The 21,560-nt window shown below is 53.0% G+C and overlaps 2 protein-coding genes across 11 annotated transcripts; one reads left to right on the forward strand and one right to left on the reverse strand.

Moving 5' to 3' along the window:
* Window positions 1-889: 889 nt before the first annotated feature.
* Window positions 890-9,567, forward strand: ZNF672 (zinc finger protein 672). Of its 5 annotated transcripts, none has more exons than XM_033413445.2 (4): window positions 890-1,070; window positions 4,723-5,033; window positions 5,595-5,698; window positions 7,001-9,567. In XM_033413445.2, exon 4 carries the CDS (start codon window positions 7,239-7,241, stop codon window positions 8,637-8,639), a length of 1,401 nt encoding a protein of 466 aa, XP_033269336.2. In that variant the 5' UTR covers window positions 890-1,070; window positions 4,723-5,033; window positions 5,595-5,698; window positions 7,001-7,238; the 3' UTR covers window positions 8,640-9,567. The 5 variants fall into 5 exon arrangements, with proteins under 5 accessions (XP_033269336.2, XP_033269334.2, XP_049564545.1 ...); XM_033413443.2 differs by having other exon boundaries at window positions 4,723-4,878; XM_049708588.1 differs by having other exon boundaries at window positions 1,163-5,698.
* A 498-nt stretch (window positions 9,568-10,065) lies between these two features.
* On the reverse strand, window positions 10,066-18,703 carry ZNF692 (zinc finger protein 692). 6 transcript variants are annotated; one of them, XM_033413439.2, is made up of 12 exons: window positions 18,566-18,703; window positions 17,695-17,882; window positions 17,381-17,412; window positions 16,774-17,037; window positions 16,184-16,232; window positions 15,966-16,091; window positions 15,403-15,624; window positions 15,238-15,315; window positions 15,062-15,140; window positions 13,470-13,584; window positions 10,687-10,786; window positions 10,066-10,544 (listed from the first exon to the last, which is right to left on the reverse strand). In XM_033413439.2, exons 2-12 carry the CDS (start codon window positions 17,868-17,870, stop codon window positions 10,247-10,249), a joined length of 1,539 nt encoding a protein of 512 aa, XP_033269330.2. In that variant the 5' UTR covers window positions 17,871-17,882; window positions 18,566-18,703; the 3' UTR covers window positions 10,066-10,246. The 6 variants fall into 6 exon arrangements, with proteins under 6 accessions (XP_033269330.2, XP_004284067.2, XP_033269333.2 ...); XM_004284019.3 differs by lacking the exon at window positions 18,566-18,703 and adding an exon at window positions 18,390-18,438 and having other exon boundaries at window positions 15,403-15,621; XM_033413442.2 differs by lacking the exon at window positions 18,566-18,703 and adding an exon at window positions 18,390-18,408.
* Window positions 18,704-21,560: the final 2,857 nt, after the last annotated feature.

Raw genomic sequence — 21,560 nt, forward strand, 5'->3', positions numbered from 1 at the left:
GGGATCTAAGTGTACACTGATTTAGGGAACCCCTGAGCAGAGAAGAGGGGTTGAAGCTCTGGATGAGTGGCAGGATGTGTGGTACTAAGTGACCTTGAAAGGAAGATTAGAAATGGTAAACAATGGTCCTGAGAGCCATCATCCAGAGTCTGATAGGCAGCCCTGAAGAGGGGATAGTCACATTCCCCAAAGTGTTTCCGGAAACCAACACTAACAGCACATCTCAGTGGAACAAGACATTGCACAGAGAGCTCAGCCAGTAAGATCTTGTAGAGACAATTGGCAAGCAGGCCAGGAGTACCCCCAACCCTGGCAGTGCGACCCTGGATAGGTCATTAATTTGTGGGTGCAGAGCTTGGCAGAGCTGTGGCAAGGATTAAGATAATAGGTATGAAGTCTGGTCTCAATGTAAGAAGTCACTAACTTACTGCCGGGACTGTTCGGGCGGGTGGCCCCCAAGGCCACACAGCGCCGGGCACCCGTATCCCCGGCTGTAGCACCCGCGGGGACCCCCTTTGGCGACCCAGCGGGCGCCTGTGAGCCGCAGGAAAGCCATACAGGGCATCTGGACCCAGCCACTGGATGCTGAGGCGGTGCACGTGGGTCAGCGCCTTTTCCTCTGATTGGGGTGGAAGAGACCCGGGGAGGGGACGTGGACAAAGGAGGAGGCAGGGACTGGTTAAGCCTGGGAAGAAGGCGGGGCCTTGACAAGGGAGTGAGGCGGGACCGGAGTCTCCCTAAGCTCCGCCTTTTAGCTCCGCCCCCTTACTGGGAATTCTGGCTTGGACAGGCGAGGCTGAACCTTTAGTGGAGCCTTCTTACGTCTCCTAGTCCTCCCAGCAACCGGTGACGCGGCCCTCATGAGGCACACCACTGGCCAACCCGGGAGAGCGGGGCTGGAGCGTGACCCCCAATCCCGAGGCGCCTCCCAGCTCCCCCCACTCGGCGGCCCCGCGCTCCGCCAGCTCCTTCCCTCCCTTCCCCGCCCCAGTCCCGCAGTGCGGCAGGCTGGGGTCGGCGAGCCAGCTGAGTGCGAGCCGCGCGGTGTCGGAGGATCCAGTCGGCGACCGGTGAGGGGACCGAAGGGCCGGGAGGGAGGGTTAGCGCGGGGCAGTGGTCCCCAACTTGCGCCCGGCTTCTTCCCTCCGCTCCGGGCGGCTAGCGTTTGCAGCCGTCGAGAACGACGCCCCGGCAACGAGTGACGCGGCGCCGCAGCGGAGCAAGCGATTGGCCGGCGCACGCCCGCTGCTGCCTCGCGGCCTGCTCCTCCCAGGCCTTGCCCTCCGTATGTCCTCGCGAGTCCTCCCTTGGTGACCGTCGTGGCTGGCGGCCCCACGATGCGGACATCGCCAGGCTGAGTCAGTTTAGAAGGGCAGCGGCAGCCTCTGGGCTCGGTCGATGTTAAACACCCCCTACTCTCCGCTACGTTTTTGGTGCCCTGTCTTGCCCTTCGCGTGGGCTGGCGCCAAGTGTGAAGAGCTGGGGTGGGCCCGGGGTGGGAAGTTTCGTGCAAGGAGAATCTGACCAGTAACTCGTGACGAAAACTGACTGATGCACCCGGGATTGGCTGCGCTGCGGGAGGGCCAGGGAAGGCGACCTGCTCCTGTGGGGCGTTCCTCATTCCTCGAATAGTTGTGCTCAGCTCCCGTTAAGTACTAGGCACCAAGTCTTAAAATGAGTAACCAATGTCACTACTTACTCTCGAAGCTGCCGGTGTGTGGGGAGGGTCTACAAAAGCCCCACACTGCTCTAATCCTGTTAAGTAGTGTTCTTTTGGGGGGTGGGTCGGGGGGAAAAGACTTAAAAAAGGTCTTGCAGAACGTTTAGGATGCTTAGGTGGTAAGAGTCAGACCTCTTTTTCAGGGTTCCATAAAATTTACCTGGGGAGAGTAAATCCTAAAAACTCGGCAACTGCAGTTCTCAGACTTAACACCTTCCCTCTTTTCATAGGAAACATGATCGCAGCTTCCTTCACTGAGTTTTCTCAGGCAGGAGTGTTAGACACCCCAGGTCCCCTGTCCAAGGTCACACAGCTGGTAATGGAAGACCCAGAATTTGGACACTTGCCTCTCCGGTCTCCTACACAGGTTGCAGTTAAGGACTTAGTAAACCAAGCCAGAGTATTTGCAGTATATGCAGTGGATAGGGCTGTGGAGGATAAGATGACTAGAGAGACGCCCTCTCTTCCAGGAACCTAACGTTTGAAAGAATTGTATTCCAGATTAATACATCATTTAAAAAAAGTATTAGATGCCTTATGTGTGCCCAACTTCTTGCTAGGCCTATAGGAAGAGTGCAAAAGTACCATATAGTCCCTTCCTCATCCCAGTTCTGGGCTCCTCTGGCTCTTCTGGGCTGTAGTCTTGCCCATGTGTGAAAGGAACATAGAGAATAATCTATCCTACTATGTTCTCTCCCTGTTAACATACATACATTCTCCACACTTCCCAGATTTCACAGGAAAATCTTTGTGAAAAAACCTTGCAAAAGAATCTGTTTGGATCATGATCGGGCTTGGGTACTTGGAATGGGGAGGGAGCTGTCATTCCTGTTTCCACCAACTCCTTAAACATGTCAGACTGGATCCGAAGCTGGAAGGGGCAATGTCTTTTAAAGTACTGGACCTTGTTTCTGTTATGGGAAAAAGGGAAGTGAGCACTGGCCATTCTGGTGCTCTGGATTTCATACCCCATGCTCACCTAGAAAAGAGACCGAAACCTTTCCAGAGTGGATTGGGAATCACTGTTTTGGAGGAGTGAAGGTGCTCAGTAGGGCTTCTCTGAGGAGGGATTATTGGAGCAGAGCCCTGAATGAAGGAGGAGAAAGGGCTTTCAGGTAGAAAGAACTACAAGTGGAAAGGCCCCAAAGCAGGCTCCAGAGGGTCAGGGAAACTATTCCATCCATCCAGTTCCTCCCCCCTCCTCCTCCCAACAGTGAGAAGTGGGTTATTTGCTTCCAGATGGATGTAAATTTCAGCAGCCTCTAGGGGTGTCTCAGAGTCCTGGAGACTACATTGTCATTAGGGCTGGGCAACAGACTTTAGGACTGGGACCAGGGTGGGGGTTAAGTATATATAGAGAGGCCAGCAGAAGAATCTTCTCTCCCGAATGCAGCTACTGCTCCCCAAACCACTTCTCAGGCTGACCGTTTCCTTTCCTCTACCAGGACCGCAAAGGAATCCACCGCAGAGTACACAGAGTGAGCCCCGGTCCCACGGTGGTCCCTGGGGCCGCCAGGGGCTTCCTGCTGCACTGCTGCCAGCTGGCCAGGGCCAGGAAGGGTTGGGGACTATCGGGGAGAGCCCGAGACGGGCCTCCCAGCCTGCCATCCCCTTCCTGTCCCTGGACCCACCTGCCGTCCTTGTGGCTCTGGATGAGCTTGCACCACAGGGGAACCTCAAGTCACACAGGGGTAACCAGTAGTACCCACCTCAAAGGACTACTGGGAGGATGAAAGGGGTACATACACAGAAACATATGAGAGCCATTCCGTATTGATGCTAGTAATAACTGGAGAGCAGCAGTGATAGGCTTTGCATGAGTTATAACCCCAAGTCCCAACCAGGTCTCCTAGATGGCAGTACGGATATTCACTTTCCTGAAGAGCAGATGGGCCCTCTGGAGGGTATGGCCAGAGCCCCACATCTTAGGAGATGAGGAGAGTGGCTATCTTCTGGTTACTGAGGCTCTAAGGGTCAGGGCAGTTGGTGACCTCTTCCCATGCAGTCCCCTTCAGGGACTGTGAGGTGGGTCAGCCTCCCTTTGTACATTGTTCCAGGGTTTGGAAAGGCCATTTGGCAAACACTATCTAATAGAACAGAAATGTGAGCCACATTTGTAATCATCACTTTTCTGAAAAACAGGTGAAATAAATTTTAAAACTATATTTCATTTAACCCAATATATATAAAATATTATTTCAATATATAGTCAACATTAAACATTATTAATGAGATATTTTGTATTCTTTTTTCATACTAAGTCTTTGAAGTTAGGAGTGTATTTGACCTATAGCACGTCTCACTTTGGACCAGCCACATTTCAAGTTTCAGTTGCCACATGTGGCTTGTGGCCACTGTAGCAGACAGCACAGCTGAGACAGCCCTCAGACCCACTCCTGCAGCCCAGACCAGTTTTATCCAACTCTGGCTTCAAGATGGAGGAATTGTGAGATGATCACTTGCCCCAGAAATGTTGGCCTGGCAGAAAAGATAACCAGGGAGGAAAATCTTTATACTGACTGAACAACACAACTGAGAAGAAAAAGAACTACACTTCTCTCACAGTAGATTGTTACTAAATATACTAAATCCTGATTAAGTCCAACACTCCTGTGAACAGTTAGATATGGCATGAAATGCCTGCAATATCTATTAAGAAACAAGTTTCGTGGTATATGAAACAAATTTATTGTGAATATTAATTTTTGCCATTAGCTTATCTTCTTAGTAATTGTCTTTTATTAATTACGTATAAGTTTGTAAGTATTAAATACTTGAAAGGTACTAAAATACTTTAAAGTATTGAACAATTAGGACTTTTCATCAATTCACACGTAATTACCCCCTTCCCTCTTTCGAAGCCTCCCTTGTACTTATTTTTTTCCAAAAATCAAAGAAATTTGGTGGTATAGCAACTTCAGAACTCAATCAGGAAAATGATGGTTAGGACAGTCTAGAAATTGTTCTTCTTTTGGCACAGTAATATTTTTTTTTTCTTTCAGATTTCTTCCCAAGCATAGACCCTTTCCTTCCAGGGCAAGCTCCAGCATAGGGTGAGGTACAGAAGAGAGACTTGAAGGATACACCCTGGCACTCAAGCACAAAACCCGCACCCTTGACCAGGGTCTCTTATTCCATGTCTGTGATGGGGCAAAATGGTATCTTTGTTTATATGTCATTTATGTGTGTGTGTTTTCATTTGTGCATTTGTCTTTCCTTCCTTGGGCATGTGCCCTTGAAGGCAGTAGCCTGGCAGAGGGTGTAATCCCAGAAACTTGGCCTGAGAGGTGCCAGGGTCTCCAGAGACACTCAGGTGAGGGGGAATACTCACTAGGACATAAGCATTGCTCTCTTTGCCATTTGGGATCAACCACTGACCCTTGAGAGAAGGTTGTATTCACACAAGGGCAAACATTCTTTTGAATTTGACCAGCTATAATTAGCAGCCCAAGCAAGTGCCTGGGCTGAAAACTGTCTCTGGAAGAACCAAGAAACTCCCTCTAAAGTCTGCTCTCAGGTCTGCAGAGGGGCTCTTGCCCCTGCTTGCAGATTTTGTTTAAAACTCATCCTCTTTGAATAAGATGTCTAGGATTTAAAATACTCCAGACACCCCCCCCCCCAAAAAAAAATAGTGTATGGGCTGGGGTAGGGTGGGGGGAGTGTCATAGATGAAACGAAATAGCAAAATGTAAATAGATGCTGAAGGTGAGTGAGTGATTTGTGGTACTATTCTTGTTAGTTTTTTATATTTGAAAATATCCATTTTAAAAATACTCTCTTCCAAGAAATGTTTCCTTCTTTCTCTTCTACCTGCATCTGTCCCCTTTGCTCAGTTTAAATTCACATTGTCCCTCTTATTTTATCCTTCCTGCAGGGCACAGCACATCCTGCTCCAGAGGCACAGGGAGAGAACATGCTATATCCACCACTCCTTCCCAAGAAGGAGGGGAACAGAAGCTTCAGAGCCCACCCCTGCAGGTCTGTAGTTTTAAAGGCTTTTTTCAATTGACCCTATTTGCGTCCAAAAGATGAGGACCCCATCTATGGGGTGTTTTAACCACAGCTCTGGGTATTTGAGTTTCCATCTGCTAATAAGAAAGTGACTGATGACTATTTTATTTGCTTACTCTCACTGATCTGTTGGGTGACATGGCCTATAACTTATAGTGACTATACCTGTCTCCCGTGTCCCACTGAACTGAACTGGGGACAGATCCATGGGTCTTGAGGGGAACAGTCAGTGGTGAGGCCAGTCAGGTGAGGAGAGCAGCCCAATTTGTGCTCTAAATAAAGGGCATAGGAGGTTCTGTGCACAAATGCTGACCCTGCTCACAGAGAGCCACCTGGACCAACTTGTCAGAAGGATTCAGGGATACCACTTGAGATAAAGAAAACAGCAGAGCAGATTCCATCCCCATGAAGGGGCTTCTTTGCTACTCCAGGTTCTCAGATCCCTGGAGCTGGGGCAATGAGGAGAGTCTGCAGAATGTTTGCAAACAACTTGAATGCCCTGAGAATTAGAAAGGATGTCCCTTCCTTCTCCCCAGCCTTCCCTAGAAATGGGAAGATCACTTCTTTGATAATGCCATCAACTTTTGATAATATTCTTTGTGAATTATCCATGCTTCCTTTTACCCCTTTCCTGGGTCCTGAGTTGCTTTCTCAAGGCTAGGCCACAGAACTTTGAGGCTGTGTACTGATGTGGTATGATTGTGTATCAGGTGCTGTCCAAAGCCAAGGAGCAATACTTTGGGTTTTCTCAGATACCTTCCCTTGCCCAGATCCCAGCCGTTCCTGAGCCTTTTGCCCAGGCTGCTGCTGGATAGGTTTATGCTTCACCGCTTCCAACCCAGGCCTGGCTGGGTTCACACTGGTTACTCAGGAAACCCTGGGTCTTCAGAGGAAGGTGTTGATGTGGTTTAGGCCCAGGGGACTTCTCATGACCCATCCCTCCTTGGTCGTTCCCTAGTGCATCTCCAGGCCTAGGTCCCTGGGCTAAGGTCATAAAACAAGCTGGACACCCTTCCTTCCCTCCCGAACAGTGTACTGGAGGAAGGCTCCCCTCTTGAGTCCCTACTGCCCTTCCTGGTGGCACAAGGACCCCTCCCCCCCCATATTTCTAGGACTCCCATGGCTTTGCCTCCTCTTGGAGAATGGAACTCCAGAGATGGTCTAGCTGGGGAAGGTACAGAAAACAGGGAGCCTGTGCTTGCCCCTCCATTCCCCAAGGTGTAGCTGTCATAGATGTTGCTGGGGCTCACAGTGACCTTCTCCCTGCAGGGCTCACGGTACATGGTAAACCTAGCTGCAGCCCACCTCTGAAACAGCCACAGCACCTGCTGTGAGAGAAGGAACCCTGGAATCCGCGGACCAGTTTTCCGGGCCTCCCTCTCTTCCCTCTGCTACCGTTCCCTTTCTAGGCCTTAAGAAAACTGAAAATAACTCTCAGCTGGAGGAGGTGGACTCCAGAGTGTGAGTGGCACGCTGCACCCTGAGGGCGCCCGGCCTGGCCCTCATCATGCTCGCTGCTGTCTCAGAGGCAGCAGCCGGCAGGCCTTATGGGTGCAGTGAGTGTGGAAAGAGCTTCCGGTACAGTTCGGTGCTGCTGCGGCATGAGCGCGCCCATGGTGGCGACAGCCGCTTCCACTGTCTAGAGTGCGGCGAGCGCTGCGCACAGGCCGCAGACCTCCGTGCGCACCGACGCGCTCATGCGGGCCAGACGCTCTACATCTGCAATGAGTGTGGCCAGAGCTTCCATCACAGCGGCCGCCTTGACCTACACCAGAGCGCGCACAGGCGGCGCAGCCGCTCCTGCCGCTGCCGAGCTTGCGGCCGCTGCTTCCCACACCTCCCGGCTCTGCTGCTGCACAGGCGCCACTGGCACCCTCCTGAGCTGCCGCGCCGCTGTCCGCTGTGCCCTCGTGCCTTCCGCCAGAGCGCACTGCGCTTCCACCAGGCACGGGCACACCCGTGGGGGACACCGGCCGTGCCCGCTGACACGCTCCATCGCTGCACTCAGTGCCCGCGGGCCTTCCGCAGCGGTGCGGGACTTCGGAGCCATTTGCGTGTCCACACGGCCAGGAGCCCTGGTGACTCCACACTTCGGCAGCCAGGCACTTCGGACGCACACCAATGTAGTATGTGTGGCAAGAGCTTTGGCAAGAGCTCCACACTAACGCGACACCTGCAGACGCACTCGGGTGAGAAACCTTTCAAATGCCCAGAGTGTGGCAAGGGCTTCTTGGAGAGCGCCACCCTGGTGCGCCATCAGCGCACGCACACGGGCGAGAAGCCCTACGCCTGCAGCGACTGCGGGCGCCGCTTCAGTGAGAGCTCCACGCTGCTGCGCCATCGGCGCAGCCACCAGGGAGAGCGGCCACACGCATGCACCACGTGTGGCAAGGGCTTCGGGCAGCGCTCCGACCTTGTGGTGCACCAGCGCATCCACACAGGCGAGAGGCCCTTCCCCTGTACCGAGTGTGGCCGCTGCTTCAGCGACCGCTCGGACCTCACAAAGCACAGGCGCACACACACAGGCGAGAAGCCCTACCGCTGTGAGTTGTGCGGCAAGCACTTCACGTGCGTGTCCAACCTCAACGTGCACCGGCGCAACCATGCCGGCCACAAGCCCCACAAGTGCCCTGAGTGTGGCAAAGCCTTCAGTGTGGGCTCCAAGCTGGCACTGCACCGCAAAACGCACCTGGGCGAGCGGCCGGCGGAATGTGCGGAGTGTGGCAAGTGTTTCAGCCACAGCCGCTCCCTGTCGCAACACCAGCGGGCCCACACACGTGCTCGCGCCGCCGCAGCTACAGCTGCCGCTGCCACTGAGGCCAAGGCGGGCACTGCCCTCATCTTTGCTGGGCAAGCAGGACAGGAAAAGCCAGGGCTTTTTGTGTCTCAGTTGAGAAAGACTTGCTGAGAGTCTTCTCCGGAGTGGGCTTGATAAGCACTTTCATAGTGCCATAGGGATGGGTGGGACAACTCGCAGATGGAGTTCTGTGGAAAGACAGCGTGGCATATTACCTTTCTCCATCTCTGTTGGTAGCACTTCACCTGGCCTCTCGCTGCACCCCTGCACCTGCTTCCTCTGTCAGCTCTTTGCCTGTTCTCTGTCCGTCCTTCTCCCCCTCTGAGGTGTAGGTGCAGGGGGAACCTCCCAGACCCCACACATGGGAGAGGGCCCAAGTATTGGTGTGTCCCATCCCTGCTGCTGTGCTCTCAGGTGTTTCCTGTTTTCCCATCAGCATCCTGTCTTCTCTTGTCCCATCTCCTTTTTCCAGCCTGAGTGTCCTCTACCTCTTCTTTCTAGATACTTTTGGTGTACTGCCTCTTCAGTTAATGACCACAGATGTGGCTGGAGTCACAGGCCCTGTGGTTTTCTTGCCTCTTCCTTTCACTTGACTGTTAGTCTCTCTGCTGCTTTCTCCCTCAGCTTCTGAGAGATGGGAAATTTGCAGAGAGATAGTGGGAAAGCTCACTTCACTGAAAGATATCTCCACGCCAGAAGCACGCGGAGAAGTGCTTCACACCATGTAAAGGTGGGCAGGAGCTCTCAGCGTGGCTGCCCACCTGTCCCATGGGACAGACCTGTTGGTGTACAGATCAAGGTGCCTCTCAGGACAGTGTTCTCCAGGTGGGGGACATCAACCCTGGGACCTGAGTCAAGACCACATGGGTCCACAAAGCTGGGCACTGCCAAGTGCAGTAAGAACGCTATACACAAATTAAGCTTGCAGCCATGAGGAAACTGAGCTCCACAGAGGCCACAGTGCAGGGATGAAAATTCCCTGTAATTGGCCAGCGATTTTTTTGCTTGCAGGTGGTGAAATAAAGAATTATTTGAGTTCCAGATGCCAAGAGCTCCCTTTGTCAAACCTGAGGCTGCTGTATTTGCAGACTTCAGGAGTCACGCAAGAGACAGGCCCTTTCAAAATTCCAAGGTCTCTGGTCCCTTCCCAAGCTAGCTCAGCAATCTCACACATATAGCCCCCTCATTTTTGCACTGGAAGGCAAGACTCTTTAGGGGCCCCTATACATTTGGTTCTCTTGGTTAGTGGAGAGTACAGATGTGGCCCAGGAACACATACCTCTAATCCTACTCCAGCCCAACCCTCTGGAATTACCTAGTGCCTTGCTTGAATGCAAGAGTGGAAGGAGTGCCAAAGCGAATTGGGAAAGAAAGCTGGGTCTTCAGGGTGGGTGCAGGTGGGGGTCTGCAAAGAGAAGAATAAGGCCTGCACTCAGGGTGCACTCAGGCACATTCCAGGAGAGCCTGCTTCCAAAGGAATCAAGATTCCTATACCTCAGGTGCCAAAACACTCGCTCTGCTGCTCTGCTCACACACGTCCATGTAAAATACTGGGTTTATTCTGTCCTTTAGGAAGACTAAAGTAGCCTGGCTCCCCTAGAGCACAGTCTTGCCCCTGCCCTGCACTCCCCATCACCCTAGTCCCCAGGGACCAGTCATCTGGCCCTTCTTGCTCCTTTCCAGTCCCTGGCTCCCCAAATTCTGGGGAGTGCTCACTGCTAAGGGAGCAGTGTGGGAGGCTGAGGAGCCAGAGAGGGCCTGGATCCCTCGTCGGTCCCCAGGGATGCAGGGGCAGAGATGCTGGAACAGGACTCCAATGGACCAGCTAATTCTTGTGGGGCCAGGAGCAAGGCGGGGTGGCTTTTGCTGCGGTGAGCTGTGACACTGTCTGGCTTCTCGAAGCGCTTGCCGCAGAACTCACAGGGGAATCGCAAGGCAGCCACCGTCTCTGCATGCTTGCGCCGATGCCAATTCAGGGACGCCTTCTGGCGGCAGGTGAACCCGCAGATCTCACACCTGAGCCAGGGACAGCAGGGGGAAGAAACGGGCCTCAGCCCATCTTGACTTCCCCAGGGGTTCCTCCTGGTCCCAACTGCCCAGATGTCCTGCCAGCACCTCCCCATTTCCCCCCACCCCAGGCTCTCTTCCCCACACTCACTGCAGGGGTTTCTCTCCAGTGTGGATGCGCCGGTGGATGACCAAGTTGCTGCTGGTGCGGAAAGACCGGGCGCAGAACTCACAAATGTAGTCTCGGGTATCTGTGGGCACATGGGGGACAGCCCAGCATCCATCCCCAAGCTGAGGCCCTTCCTTGGTCCACCCCCACTGTCCCCCAAAGGAGTACTGTCCCTATTCAGCCTGCATATCTCACTCCTCCCACCACCCCCCAACAGTGCCGTGTGACCTGTCAGACGCCCTGTGGGTGTCAAGAGCCAATCCCCTCTCCTTTCTCCCTGAACCTGCCCCCCTGCCAGCTCTAACAGCACCTGCCCATCGCCCGTCTCCAGCAGTTCTCACAGGCCTGCTGTGGTTTTTCTCTTACACCTCCTGCAGCAGAGGAGGTAGCCTTGCTTTTCATGGCATCCTGTAGACCTCTGAACCACTGCTGCTCTGTATACCCTGCCATCAGACCACGCACACACCCCTACAGCCTTCATCCCCATCACGCTCCCGCACTCCACACAGCTCTGGCTCCAGGCCCCCTCCTCAGCCATCACCACTGCTGTCAGTTTGTTTTCTACATGTCCAGCACTCCCCTCCCCTGTTCCCTGACCTTCACTGACCTGGCCGCCCCCCACAGCCCTTCTCAGCCACCATTCCCAGGTCATGCCCCATCACTGCACCACCTTGAAATCACAATTTCAGACATCCCAGTTCCAGCCAGGGCCCCCTACCTTGTCCTGTTACAGTTATCCCACAGTTCCAGGCTGCCGGTCCAGCAGCCCACTGCCTTCCCACTGTCCCCCTCCCCTCTCTTTGCCCAGTTCATTTCCAGGGCATCTTTGTAGCCTTCCTCCACTCACACTACCAACTCACCTGTCCCTCTCTTCCTCAGCTGTGCCTGCTCGGTTAAAGCCCAACTCAGGACAAATACAACCCTTGGCCTGATCCAGGCCGGCACACGTACGCCAAGGGGGGCGGAAACACAACCTACAACACCCCACCCTCACCCCACTTTGAGCTCTACTTCCACACACAACTACAAGTGTCAAGCCTCACCCCTCCCGCACACACACAATGCCTCTGCATCTCCTTGGTCAGTTCACTCTCCCACTTTCTAGAGTTCAGAAGGGCATTTTCCACACGACCTCCTCTTTCTACCAACCTCACTCAGCAGTGACCTCGTTTTATGAGTCACCAAGAAGAGGAGCCAGGAGAGAATGCCCACATCCTCCCCCCACCTAATCCACCAGCCAACTTACTTCTGTGCCCATATATGTGAATAGTCCCTGCTTCCCTGTGGCTGCCCTCCAACTGTGCTCAGATACACCCCTCCTCAACGACTTAAGGTTGCTCAACCCACCCTGGCATCAGCAAGCCTTTCCTCTCTGTGGGATCATTCCCATCTCTGTGCTCAGGCTCACAGCCCTCCAACTTACACCTATTTCTCTGCTTGTCTTCACAGTAGAACTCCGAAGAGTTGTCCATACTTGCTGTCTACACTTCCTTAGCTCGTCTCTGCTCTGAACCCAGTCCATTCTGGCTGTCATCTCCCTTGTCACATGCCATTTTGTCATCTGGTCAAGGATGGCTTCCCATCGCCCTGCCTGGTGGCCTGTGCGCATCCTCATCTCACTCAGCTCTGCAGCACCGGCACATCTCACCCCTCCCTCCTCCCTGGAGCACTTTCTCCACTTGGCTCCTCAGATACCGCTCTCTTCACCTGCCTCAACAGCACCTCTGTAGCTGCCCTTCCTACCTGCCCTGCTCAGACCTCTTCTCTACCTATGTTCACTCTCTCCCTGTAGGAACACTCCACCCATGGCTCTAAACACCACCCATATGCTCATGATGAACACTTTTTTCTTGCCCAACATCTCCCCTGAACACGAGATTCACGTTTTCTGGGATACCTAAGTAGCATGTCCCAAATAAAATGTCATGTGCCTTTCCTGAGGCCTGCTTCTCCCTCACTTTCAGGAAGCCACATCACCTTCTGCCCAGTTGGCTCAGGCTGGAACCCTCCAAGTCACCCCTGACTCCACAGTCCTACCCATGGACAATCTGTTCTTCCCACAGTAGCCCTGGCTCCATCTTCACTCTCTTGTCAGTCTCCAGCCACTTCTCATCAACTTGACTGTCTAGGTCACTATCACTGTGCACTGCACATTCCTGCTATCCCCTATTCTCCACATGGCAGCCACAATGCTCCTTTTAAAATCAGTTCTGTCCCTCCCTCCACCGCACTGGTGCCCATCACATTTGCCAACCGATGGTGGTCTTGAAGGCCCCTACCACCTATCTGACCTCTCTTCCTTCCTTTCTAATCTCCTGGCCTCCTCTCCATTCCTGGAACAGGCCTGCAGATGCCAGTTTAGGGTCCTCTCATGTGCTGCCTCTCATGTGGATGTGGCAAAGCCTCCATTCCTCCCTTCACTTAGGTCTTTGCTCAAAGCACCTTTCACAGCTCTTTGTAGCCCTTCACTAGAGTGGACATCTTAGGTGAGTACTGCCTGCTTTATTCACTGCTGTAGCCCAGCACCTAGAACAGTTTCAAGCAGGGAGGATCTAAACACACAGAGAGTGCAGGATGAGTGTGTGAGTCAGAGTTATCCCAGAGCAGTGTGACAAGACCTGCAGATAGGAGATGATTGGCCTCATGGGGGAGGTGAAGGGACTCACAGAGGGAGGGGAAGGGACCCACAGAGGGAGGGGAAGGGACCCACAGGGGGAGGGGAAGGGACCCACAGGGGGAGGTGAGGAGGCATTTCCACCACTCACCACTGTGCAGCTTCACATGCTCCTTCAGGTGTTTCTTAAAGTTGAAGGACTTCCCACAGGCCGGCTCTGGGCAGGAGAAGGACTTTTGGTGGATGTGCTGGTACTTCTTGTGGTGCTAGGGGAGGAAGCACATGGTTTCCTCAGGGCAACCACCAGAGCTGACCCAGCAGGCAGGCTCTTCTGCCCTCTCCCACAACAGTTCTCCTTGTCACCGCCAGCTCATATCATCCTGGCCAGTCCTCACCTATACATGAGCACCCCAATCCCATCCCTTCCTGACCCCAAACGCTGCCCTCACCCTATCCTGCCCTCAAGTTCCATTATCTCACCTCTTTGTCACAACCTCACCTTGCAATGCCCAGGTCCCTGAAAAAAGTGCACTTCTGGTAACACTCTTGGTTCCCTAACTATGGATTTGCCATCTGCCAGGGATAGGAACACATTTTTTGGTGGGTATGATTTTTCTCCTTGATATCAATATCAATGTACAACAATATCACTGAGATGGCCTACTTTTTAGTAATAGCTCACCATGGGATTATATCATTTTCTCCTAAATCTGCTTTGGAAGCGTGCGCGCGCGCGCGCGCACACACACACACACACACACACACACTCCTTCTCAACCTGGAACACTTTTAAGCATAGTGTGTTCTTCAACCTTAACTCCCCAAGTATTTCTGGGAAATATTTCTCTTTTTATCTGGTCTAATTTCACATCCTGGCTCACTAAGTTGCATGCGCTTTCCCTTTCTCCATAATCCTATTTTCCCATAATTAAACTGCTGCTGGGGGCTACTTCAGTCTCCTCCATTAATAGACTCAAGTATGTCTGACCAGCCCTGCTGAATGTTCTTCTCAGAAGCCCAGAGCTTCACCACCACTTGGGGACCTTCCCCCCTCCCAAATCCCATCCACCCAGGCTTCACCATCCCTCGGGTCTGGGTCCTCTCCCGGCCTCAGAGCCCTGTGAGAGCTCTGGCTGAGTGTGGGACTGGGACTCTTCTCTCTCTGTGCCTCAAACCTCTCCTGCAGTGAGGCTGGGGACAGGTCTGTCCCCTAATCCTCCTGGAGTGAGGACCACCCACATGAGACAGCAGGGCGAGGCAGCCCGATGGAGTGAGGAACTGAGCACCATGACACACTAGCTGAGAAGCCTTGGGCAACGCTTGACATTTCTGTTTTCCTTGGTTTCCTCATCTGCAAAGCAGGAGTAGTACCAGCACCCACTTCATAGGAATGCCGAGAAGATCAAAAGACTTGACACATATCAAGTGCTTAGAATAGTCACTAGCACCCCAAAAGCCTGAGGAATGCCACCATCATCTCCATGTGGTCATCAGAGGGCCTGTGTAACAAGCAGTAGTGGGCAGCAGCTGCGCACCTGGGGCTTGGTTTTCTGCCTTATCTACCGGTCATCTGGATTAGTGATTATTAACTATAGGCAAGCTCTGCACGTCCATCCCACTCTTCTCTCCCTGGCTCTGAACTCCCCCCACACCCTAGGCTTCTTTGCCTCAGCTTTTCCTTCAGCCCTTCTCCTCCACCCATGAGGCTACACAGAACCCAACCTGTACCCCTCACATCCTCACATTCAAATACTGCCGGTTTGAGAAGATCCTTCCGCAGCCAGGGAAGTCACAGGGCAGCAGCTCTCTTTTGGCAGCTTTCCTGGGGGAGGAGAATAGGAAGCATGAGGACTTGTGCAGGCTCTCCTCCACCTCGCTCCGCTCCCTTCCCCAACCAGAGCCACTTCCCCCAGTCCTACCTAATTCTCTTGGGGCCGATCTGAGCAGTGTCCTCATCCCATGCCGAGGCCAGAGCAGACTGAGCCTGACTCCCAGGGCTACGGGCAGCAAAGAGGGAGCAGAGGGCCTCGAGGGAGGGCCATGTCCCAGGATGCCCCTGCCCTCTGTCTCAGCCATCAGGTTACCTGGCCAGGGGCTCAGTCTGCTGGTCTGCTTGAGGGGTCCCACTGAGCTCTGGCTGTATCCTGACTTCCACAGGCAGAGGAGCTCCAGAACCCAATGAGGATGCTGATGAGGATGGCGAAGCAAGAGGAGTTGGGACAGCTGCAGGGGCCGGGGGTATCTCCCCATCCTTAAGTGCATGGGTGACAGGGGAAGGGGGTGGTCTGGGAGCATCTGGCTCACTGCTGAAAGGAGAATGAAGAAGAGGAAGGCATTATCTCCCTGGATTCTCAGCCAGCCCCAGCCCAACCCCAACCCCTAAACTAAAAAACCCCAAACTCAGAACAACCCTACCCCTACCACAGGCTCCCTGTTCATACCTACTTTCAGCTTTCATTTTCCCCCAGAGCCTAACTTCCTTTCCACCCAATCCAAAGCCTCTAGTTCTTTCTGCCTTTTCCAAAGCCTACCCTGCCCTCTCCACCAACAAGCCCCTCCCTCAAGTCTGCAGAGCTCTGGGTTCCCCAGCCAGTCACCCCCTCCCTCCTCCTGCTCTGCTCAGCACCCTCCCTCAGCCCCAACTTGCTCATCTGGGGAGGAGCTGTAGGTCCATGGGCTGGCATCACTGAGCATCTCCTCTTCATCCTCATCTTCCTCTTCCCCGTCTTCTTCTCCTAGGGATGGGAAGGCCTCTGGCGGGGGTCCCACCTCTCTGCAGGTCCAAGGAAGGCAAGCAGGAGGTCGTGCTCCCTCACTCCCATTGTCCACCCAGGTCTATCTTGTCCCCCCCAACCCCAAACTCACCTGGGCAACCTGGCCTCCTCAGTCCTCTCATCATGCTTAGATTCCAAACCTGTTGGCATAGGTAGGGTCAAAGGGGAAGGAACCCTGTATTGGAGGGATGAGGACAGGTGGAGTTCTAAGGTCTGAAGTGGTAGGAAGACTCTTAGGAAGGAGGAAGAGGGGGCAGAGGCTACTGGAGTGGGAGGGGCTGTTTTATTTTAGAGATGGTACATTCACATGGTTCAAAAAACAGGGTTTTTTCTTTGAACCATGTGAAAAGTCTCCTTTCCAATACTATACCCCAGCCACCTCATTCCTCCTACAGGTAACCTGGTTTCCTACATGCCCTTCCAGAAATATCCTGTACATTCATAAGTACATATAAATATTTTCCTTTCTCCTCTTATTTTTCCACCAACGGTAATATACCATACATCCAATTCTGTATTTTGCTTTTCATACCTAAAAGTATATTTGAGGATGTATTTCCTTGTCACCATAGAGTTTTCCCACGGAGAAAGGATCATTTTTAAAGAATGGGGTTCTGAGCTACAGGGACAAGAACACTTTTCCCTCCTTTTTCTCCATAACTCTTCTTTCCCCCAGCCTACCTGCGGGCTCTGGCCCACTCCTGGCTTCTGGGCACCAGCTTCTCTGGCCAGTACTTGCAAGGGGGACCGGATTGGGCTCCTCTGGAGATGTGGGGCCTGAAGAGGGGCCCCAGGAGAAGGTGTGGCCGGCTGAGCACTCCCACACAAGCCCCCCATCTCGGCCCCCAGGTCCCCGCAGCCCAGGCACCAGGCTGCACTCTCGACTGTGAGCATGAGACAGGAGCACCAGATACTGCAGACCCTTGGGGGCCACAGGCTCAGGACCTAGAGCAGTGAAGGCAACAGTCAGGGTGAGCTGGGAGGTCCTCTCCTCTCATCCTGGAGATCCACACTCAGACAGCCCTGTACCCCCACCCCCTGGGCAACCCTGGTCCCTAATCCAGTTTACCATTCTTCAGAGCCCAAACCCCAGTGTTCTGAGATATTGCTCCCTTCTCCACAGGCTGCCTCCTTGGGCTCCCCAACTCCCCCATCTCTTCCCAAACTCACTCAAGGCTCCCTCTTATCCAATCCCCTTAGGGAGGGTGTTTCTGGGTCACACAACTCCTTGTTGCCCCTATTCTCTCTCTGGCTCCTAATCCTCTACCCCTAGCCATTCCCTACCCACCTGCACAAAGCACGCAGCCTGAAGAAGTGTACCTGCCAGGGGGACAAGAGGCAGGTCAGGTGGGGGCCCATGTGGCCAACTGCCCTCAGCTCTGGGCATTCACACACTTACGGGGTCCCCTATTCTCCTGGACCAAGAGGTGGGGGGAGACCCTGGGAGGCCACAAATCACACTGGCCTTACTGCTGAAGTGATAAATCTGCCAGTGGGAAGGAGCAGCAGGCCAGCACTTGATGTGGGGGAAAGGGGGCGGGTAGGGTGCTGGGTGTTGCAGCCTGGGTGCCCTCCGCCAGAACCCTTGACCCGGCCCCTAACCGGTCCAACAGGAACTTGGCCAGCTGCGAGTGCAGGGAGAAGCCCAGCTGCTCCTTGAGGAGGCACCACTGTTCCATGTGGCCGCCCAGGCGGATGCGGCACTTGCTGCGGCGCGCGTCCAGCTGCCGCCGCTTCTCTCGCCGCCTGCGGGATGCCTCCGCAGGGGAGGCAGCCATGAGTACCAGGGCCTGCGGGGTCGGGGAGACACGCGTGTGGGCCGACCTGATCCGAGGCCAGAGGCCCCGGTTCCACCCACCGCTGGGGCCTCAGTTTCCTCAACGGTGAATTGGGGCAGAACTAAACCACTGCAATAGCATTCGCTGCCACTGGGTCCAAACCACCTCTGCTTCCATTACAGGGCGTGTAAATTAGCGCTATGGGGTGGGTATCTTGGGGGTGGGAGGCAGGGGTACTGCATCAAAGTCAGAATGGCCTGATCCTGGGCCCACTGACGTGAAGAACTGGAGCTATGGGTAAGGAAATTTCGACTAGGAAGGGGCAGAGGGTAAGGTAACAGTTTCATCTTCAAAAGGGCATGGGTCTTCACTGGTTGATGAGGGAAGGAGAGGTCGTGTGCATTGGGAGAGCTCCTCATAGTTGGGTCGTTGTGGGTGGAGCCGGGACAGGAGGGCGGGGAAGGGGGGGTCTGGAAGGCGCCCCCCACTCCGTCTCGGGCCGCCCCACTGAACACTCACACTGCGTCGGATGGGCCAATTCCTAAGGCAGCTCCCAGGCCGCCCAGAGCTCCCGCCGCGGCCCACTCCCACCCCGGCCTTACCTGAGCGCCCCCACCCGCCCTCATCCCGACTGCGCCTGCGCCTCCCCAGCGTCGCGCGCAGGCCCGGAGAGCGGCGGGAGGACAGGGGCCCACCTAGCGCGCGCCGCCTCCGTTTCTCTTTTAAGAGGAACCCGTCCCCCTTCGCGTCGGTGGCTCCAGCTTGGAACTGGGGCCGGGGCTTGCCGGGGAGGGGAGAGTCGGAGGCTGGCTGCGCGCGCCTGCGCACTAACCGCCCAGCGCAACGCCTGCTGGGAGCCTTGATTCCCACACAAAGTGTTCAGCTTCGTCGCTGAGCCCTGCGGGGGCTGTGGACGGGTCGCTTCCGCGGCAACCGCCTGTGCTTGGTGACCAAAGTTATGGGGAAATGGAATAAGTAGGGCGAAGCCCTCCTCCCGTGCGCCGACCCCAGCCCCTTCAACCTGCCCAGGGACGTGGCTTCTGCAGTTGTTCCTACTTTGTACTTTACCTTCGTTTCCCCCGCCCCCACCCAATTGCCACCAAGAAGCAAACACGTGCTGCAGAATCAACCACTTTTACCAGGGAAGCCCCAGAATCAGATACCTTTAAAACCAATTAGAGCCCTCTCCAGACCCCCAAGGCAACCACCACCTACGGCCCATTCCCTCTGTTTCCCGTCAAAAGTCATCCGAAAAGTTGCCTAGATTTGCAGCGGACTATTCCGCATTTCATTCCCTCTTCAGTTGACTCGCATGGAGCTTTTCTCTCCACCGAGCCACTGGAATGGCGCTTGTCAAGGCCACTTGGGATAGCCACTTTGCTAAAGGCAGCGGTCAGTTCTCTGCCTCTCTACCCCTAGAGCAACATCTGACAATGTAGATATTTCCCTCCATGCAACGCCCCAACCTCCACTACAGGTTGGCTTCTGTCACTTCACACACTCCTGGTTTTCCTCCCTCCTCATCGGCTCCTCCTTTCCTTTGCTGGATCTTTATCCACTGTCTAGGCAAAACAGATTGAGTGTCCTCTGGTTTGGGCTTTGGCCCTGGACAAAGTCCTCTCTTATATTTCTTCTTGTTTGATGTATTTGGCCCCATGGCTTTAAATACAGTACACTGATGACTCCCAGTTTATATTTCCAGCCTAGCCTTCTTTCAGCTCCAGACTCATATCTAACTGCCCACTTTACACTGATAATTGAGTTAAGAACTAGAACAGTGCCTGGCACATAGAGAGCAGTGACAAAAGCTAATTGATATTTTCTCAAACATGAGTGTGGCTAACACATAACACTTAACAATCCTTGCCCCTCTCCTATCTCAGTAAATGTTGCCATCATCCACCCACTTGTTCAGAACAAAAACCTGGGAATGATCCTTGACTCTTCTGTAATACCAACACCATATATTGATACATCAGCTAGTCCTGCTGATACTATCTGTAAAAATATATCTTGAATCCAATCACTTCTGGCCCTCTACACTGCTAAAACCTTACTCCAAGTCACCTGTATTAGTTTTCTGTGGTTGCTGTAACATCACCACAAACTTGGTGGCTAAAAACAGCAGACATTTTTTCACTCATAGTTATGGAGGCCGGAAGTTCGTATCAAGCTGTCATCCGGGCCATATTTCCGGCAAAGGTTCTAGGGGAAAATCCTTTCCTTGCCTCTTGTAGCTTCTAATGATGACCTGGCATTATCAGGCCTGTGGCCACATCACTCCAATCTCTGTCTCCCTGGTCACATTGCTACCTCCTCTTTTGTCTGTATCAAATCTCCCTCTGCTTCTCTTTTATAGGGACATTTGTGAAGGTATTTGGACTGACCTAGATAATCCAAATAATCTCTCCAACTCAATATCCTAAAATAATCACATCTGCAAAGTGTTTGCCAGATTGATCTGCTTCTTTCCACTCTCACCCTCACAAAGCAGGAAGGAGCAAATCTCCTGCTTAAAACCTTTCATGTTTACCAGTACAATCCCAAACCCTTATTATGGCCTCAAGGCCTGTGTGGTCTGGCCCTTGGCTGCTTCTCGGCCACCCCACCTTTCCTCACTTTGTCCACTCCGTCCTACTATTCCCACTTTTTTGCTATTTCTCAAATGTACCAAGCATGCTGGAGGGAGTTCCTTCTCTCCGGATCATCCACTCCCCAGCTCTTCATGGTGTTGTTTCCTTCTTACGTAAATCTCAGCTCCAAGATCACCTACTCAGATCCTTTTTGTCATTCTCTGCCCCACTGTGTCTTCTTCCTTCTCCGTCATAGCACTCATAGTTCTCTGAAATCAGTTTAGGAACTTATTTGCTTGTGTGTTTGTTGTTCGTATATGATGATTGTCGGCTATCCCAAGCTTCTCCTCTGTGGCCTAAACGGCCCAAATGACATGCTGTCTGATCATAAGCTACCCTTTAGGATGAAGCCACTATGTCCTGCCGATATCATACTCTTGAATTGTGGTACCAATGACTCAACATGATATTTGTCTGCCCAGTATAAGTTTGGAAGAAAGATCACCCACCTTATTCCAGATACTTTACTAATTAATGAAGATCTTTCATTAATCAAAAGAACAGGACTCCACAGGGGACAAACAGAAAAAAAGACTTTATTCTTTCCCTTCATGGTCCCTTACTAGACATCTGCAAAATCCTAATTTCTCTGTCCCATGGATGAAATCACAAGCAGGTTCCATAATTCTTGGTTACTCTTAGATAATAAAAAGTCCTTTATCGATTTGAGACCCAAGAACACTCTTGGTTCTGTCAGTCTGATACTGTTCAAAATAATAAAGCTCTAAACTCCTTAATCCTCCAGTAACCCTCTCCAAAGAAATCCTCTTTTTTTCTCTCAGCCTCTCTTCCATTTCTTACATCATTGAAGTAAGGGATGAGCCAAGCCTCATCCTTTGTAATAAATCCTGAAGAGAAGCACTAACTTCTTTGGCATGGAGGGGAAGGGGGGATTCTCTATATTTGTTCTCTGCCTTTAGTGACACCTCAGCCCAATCTGAGACTTTAAGAGTTCCATTTTATCACCCCATTGCAAAGGTTAAGATTAAATTTGAGCTTTTTGTAGCTTTAGCCCTGTTGAGTTACACAGAGTTTACAGTCTCTTGAAACTGCCAAT

This window comes from Orcinus orca, chromosome 3, assembly GCF_937001465.1.
Source record: "Orcinus orca chromosome 3, mOrcOrc1.1, whole genome shotgun sequence".
Taxonomy (NCBI): Eukaryota; Metazoa; Chordata; class Mammalia; order Artiodactyla; family Delphinidae; genus Orcinus; species Orcinus orca.

Excerpts from the sequence above, each read along its gene's own strand:
- ZNF672 (XM_049708588.1), top strand. The coding sequence starts at position 7,239 with ATGCTCGCTGCTGTCTCAGAGGCAGCAGCCGGCAGGCCTTATGGGTGC.
- ZNF692 (XM_033413439.2), bottom strand. The coding sequence starts at position 17,870 with ATGGCTGCCTCCCCTGCGGAGGCATCCCGCAGGCGGCGAGAGAAGCGG. Across the intron at positions 15,316-15,402 it reads CAGACTGAGCCCCTGGCCAG|CCCTGGGAGTCAGGCTCAGT; the intron begins GTAACCTGATGG and ends TGCTGCCCGTAG. Across the intron at positions 10,545-10,686 it reads ACTGGAGAGAAACCCCTGCA|GTGTGAGATCTGCGGGTTCA; the intron begins GTGAGTGTGGGG and ends TCCCTGGCTCAG.